A 3,156-nucleotide genomic window follows, 5' to 3' on the forward strand; every position below is an offset into this window, starting at 1 on the left:
GAGGAGAGAGGTCAGAAACCTCCTCTTCTGTCATATGGCTGGTGTTGGTGAGAATTCATTTAGTTTAAATTTTTAACCAGACCAATATTAGGTCAAATTTATTTAACATGTAGTATTGGGCAATGTAAAGGAGTGATAAAAAAGATACATTAGGGTTCTATTAAAGTGACAGTTTTGTAGGATAAAAATGACAGTTTTATAGGATAAAAATGGTCAAATACTGGAGATCAAATACTGGTGGCATCAATCTAACATCTGTCTCCATGGTCACATCACCGCCTCCTTTTCTCTATCTTCTTCAGTTCTACCTATTTTTTAAGGAAACATATGATTTCTATTTAGGGCCCACCCAGATAGCCCAGTATAAGTGCATCCTTTGCAAAGACCCTTTTTCTAAGCAAGTTCCAGTATCATTCATCCTTTTTATCATATGAGTTACTAATCACAAATGAGGGGGATTAGGATGTGGACATATCATATTGAGGGCCCCCATTTCACCTCCTGTAGATGTGCTTTGATTGACTCCATCGAGAGGCCTATTCTCGGTTATCTGTCCCTGGGCATCACGTTCAAGCATGACATCTATATTTGCTGCCACCACCTTGCGACTTGAGGAGAACCAGTCCAAGGGCAAAGCCATCAAATGCAGAGGTGGCATGAAACCTACTCCCCTGTTTTACGTTCCCTGTCTCTGAAGTCCTAGTAATGACCAACAACTGTTTCCCGTTTGACCATATTAGAGATACGAATTTTTTCTTATTAGAACTGAAGGCTTCCTCCTTGATGAAGCACAAATATCTTACAATTATTTCAAAATGTGATGATATCATTATGCCACTCTTATAGATAATGAAACTGAGTATAGTGGATGCTAATATTGCCTCAATGGAATATGGTTTAGCAGTGACTGGTCTCCATAATTACTAAGTTGGGCTGTGAAAGGTGAGCTCTCTTGCCTCACTGTAGGCCTGACTTTGGGTTTCAATTGACATGGTCTAATCACAGGATCAAGTCGAAGCCAGTCTCTAGATATGATCACAGTTGTGTTTCTATCCACTCTCTGAGCTATCCATATTCTACGACTTTCCTTCTTCTGAGAGTCGTCCATACAAACAGTATAAAAGTTTGACCTCTGTCTCAGGTTCTGCCTCTATGAAACTGAGAAAAACATTGAAGTAAGAATTGAAATAATTTGTTAAACATAAAAAGGCTAAAGAAAAATAAAAGTTAGGTTTCAATTCTAAGTTAAAATATACTTGGCTGTTATGTTATCTAATCATGTCAGAAGCATTTGGTGACAGAAGAATTAAACTTCCTGGTTCTCCTGTGATTTGTATAACTTTGATTTATTCTTACAACCCAGCCCAAGGTACATGGCACAATCATAAAAAAGAAGGTATCCTACTGACAAGTTTCTTCAAGGCACCCTGCATGTCACTATTCCTCAGACTGTAGATAAAGGGGTTCATCATTTGAGGAATCACGATGTACATCACTGAGGCCATGGCAGTCTTCCTGGAAGAGTCACTAACTGCGGAGATAATGTACACTCCAAAAGCAGTCCCATAGAACAAGGACACAACTGACAGGTGAGACCCACAGGTGGAGAAAGCTTTATACTTCCTGCCTGCTGATGGCATTCTCAAAACAGAGGAGAAAATTTGAGTGTAAGAGAAAATGATTCCAGAGAGAGGAACGCCCCCAAATAAGCCAGCTGCAAAATATGCCAGGATATTATTGATGAACATATCAGAGCAGGCAAGCTTGACAATCTGACCAAGTTCACAGAAGAAGTGGGGGATGTCCAAGTCCTTACAGAAGGATAACCGTAGTATCATCAGACTATGGAGCAGGGCATTGACAATGCTAATGAGCAATGAGAGCACCATCAGCAGGCCACAGAGTTGGGGGTTCATGATAACAGTGTACCTCAGGGGATGGCAGATGGCCACATAGCGGTCATAGGCCATTGCTGCAAGGAGAAAATTTTCCAAACCAACAAAAGTCAAGACAAAGCAGACCTGGGTGAGGCAGCCTGTATAACTGATGCTCTGATTCTGTGTTTGGATGTTCACCAGCATCTCTGGGATGGTGGTTGTGCTTAAACAGATGTCAGTGAAGGACAGGTTGGAGAGGAGGAAGTACATGGGGGTGTGGAGGTGGGGGTCAGAAATGACAGCCAGGATGATGAGCAGGTTTCCCAGGATGGTGACCAGGTATGTGGATAAGAATAGGCCGAAGAGTAGGGGCTGCACTTCTGGATCATCTGTCAATCCCAAGAGAAAGAATTCTGAAAATACTGTTTGGTTTCTGGGTTCCATGGCATTGATGAATCTGATGGAAAACATGGGGTGAAAATTAAAAAAAAAAAAAAAGGAACAGTCCCTGGATGAGTCAAGTAACTTCACCTGGGAATTGTTAGAAATACAAATTCTGTTTTCACTCCAGTTTTACTGAAGATAATAATCTCTGAGGTGAGGACCAGCAATCTATTTTTGGCAAGCCCTCCAGATGAATTTGACGTACGCCAAAGTTGAAGAGCCAGTGCTTTTAGAAAAACAAAACAAAACAAAAAACCAAAAAAACTATTGAGAATCCATGTGAATATTCCAAACTTTCCCTCTGCTAATTTTTCCCTCTATCATCATTTCTCTTTTTCCCCGTCCTCCCTCTATTGTCCCCCTTTTCTTGATCACCAGCTCTGCTTCGCACATTGTGCTAAGTTTTGAGTCTATAATGAATAAGAATGGTGTTTCCTTCAGAAATATTTCTTGCCATCAAACAAATAGAAGGAAGAATGATGTTATCCAGTCTTTCCTACAGAGTCCGCTCTGCCATCTTTGATATGCTCAGAGTCATCTGAAACGTATGTCAAATTACTGATGAGTTAAATCATATTATTACTCCATTCACCCATGGGGACACTTAGGTGAGGTGAGATTACATCATGGATGTGAAGTACACAGTGTGTGGCGAAGGGTAGGTCTGAGTTCAGATTGTCTGACTGCCGAGTTGACAGTCTTTTTTTTTTTTTAAGTTTTTAAGTTTTTAATCGAAGTTCCAGTTAGTTAACATACAGTGCAATATTAATTTCAGGTAACAGTACAGTGACTCAACACCTCCACACAGTACCAGGTGATCAACACAAGTGCCTTC

The 3,156-nt window shown here is 40.6% G+C and overlaps 1 protein-coding gene across 1 annotated transcript; it reads right to left on the reverse strand.

Annotated features, from left to right (window-relative positions):
• Positions 1 to 1,382: 1,382 nt before the first annotated feature.
• Positions 1,383 to 2,321, reverse strand: LOC123777653 (olfactory receptor 7G2-like). The gene has a single exon (XM_045774430.1). It carries the CDS (start codon positions 2,319 to 2,321, stop codon positions 1,383 to 1,385), a length of 939 nt encoding a protein of 312 aa, XP_045630386.1.
• Positions 2,322 to 3,156: the final 835 nt, after the last annotated feature.

This window comes from Ursus americanus, chromosome 14 (assembly GCF_024610735.1).
Source record: "Ursus americanus isolate L20-20 chromosome 14, mUrsAme1.1.p, whole genome shotgun sequence".
Taxonomy (NCBI): Eukaryota; Metazoa; Chordata; class Mammalia; order Carnivora; family Ursidae; genus Ursus; species Ursus americanus.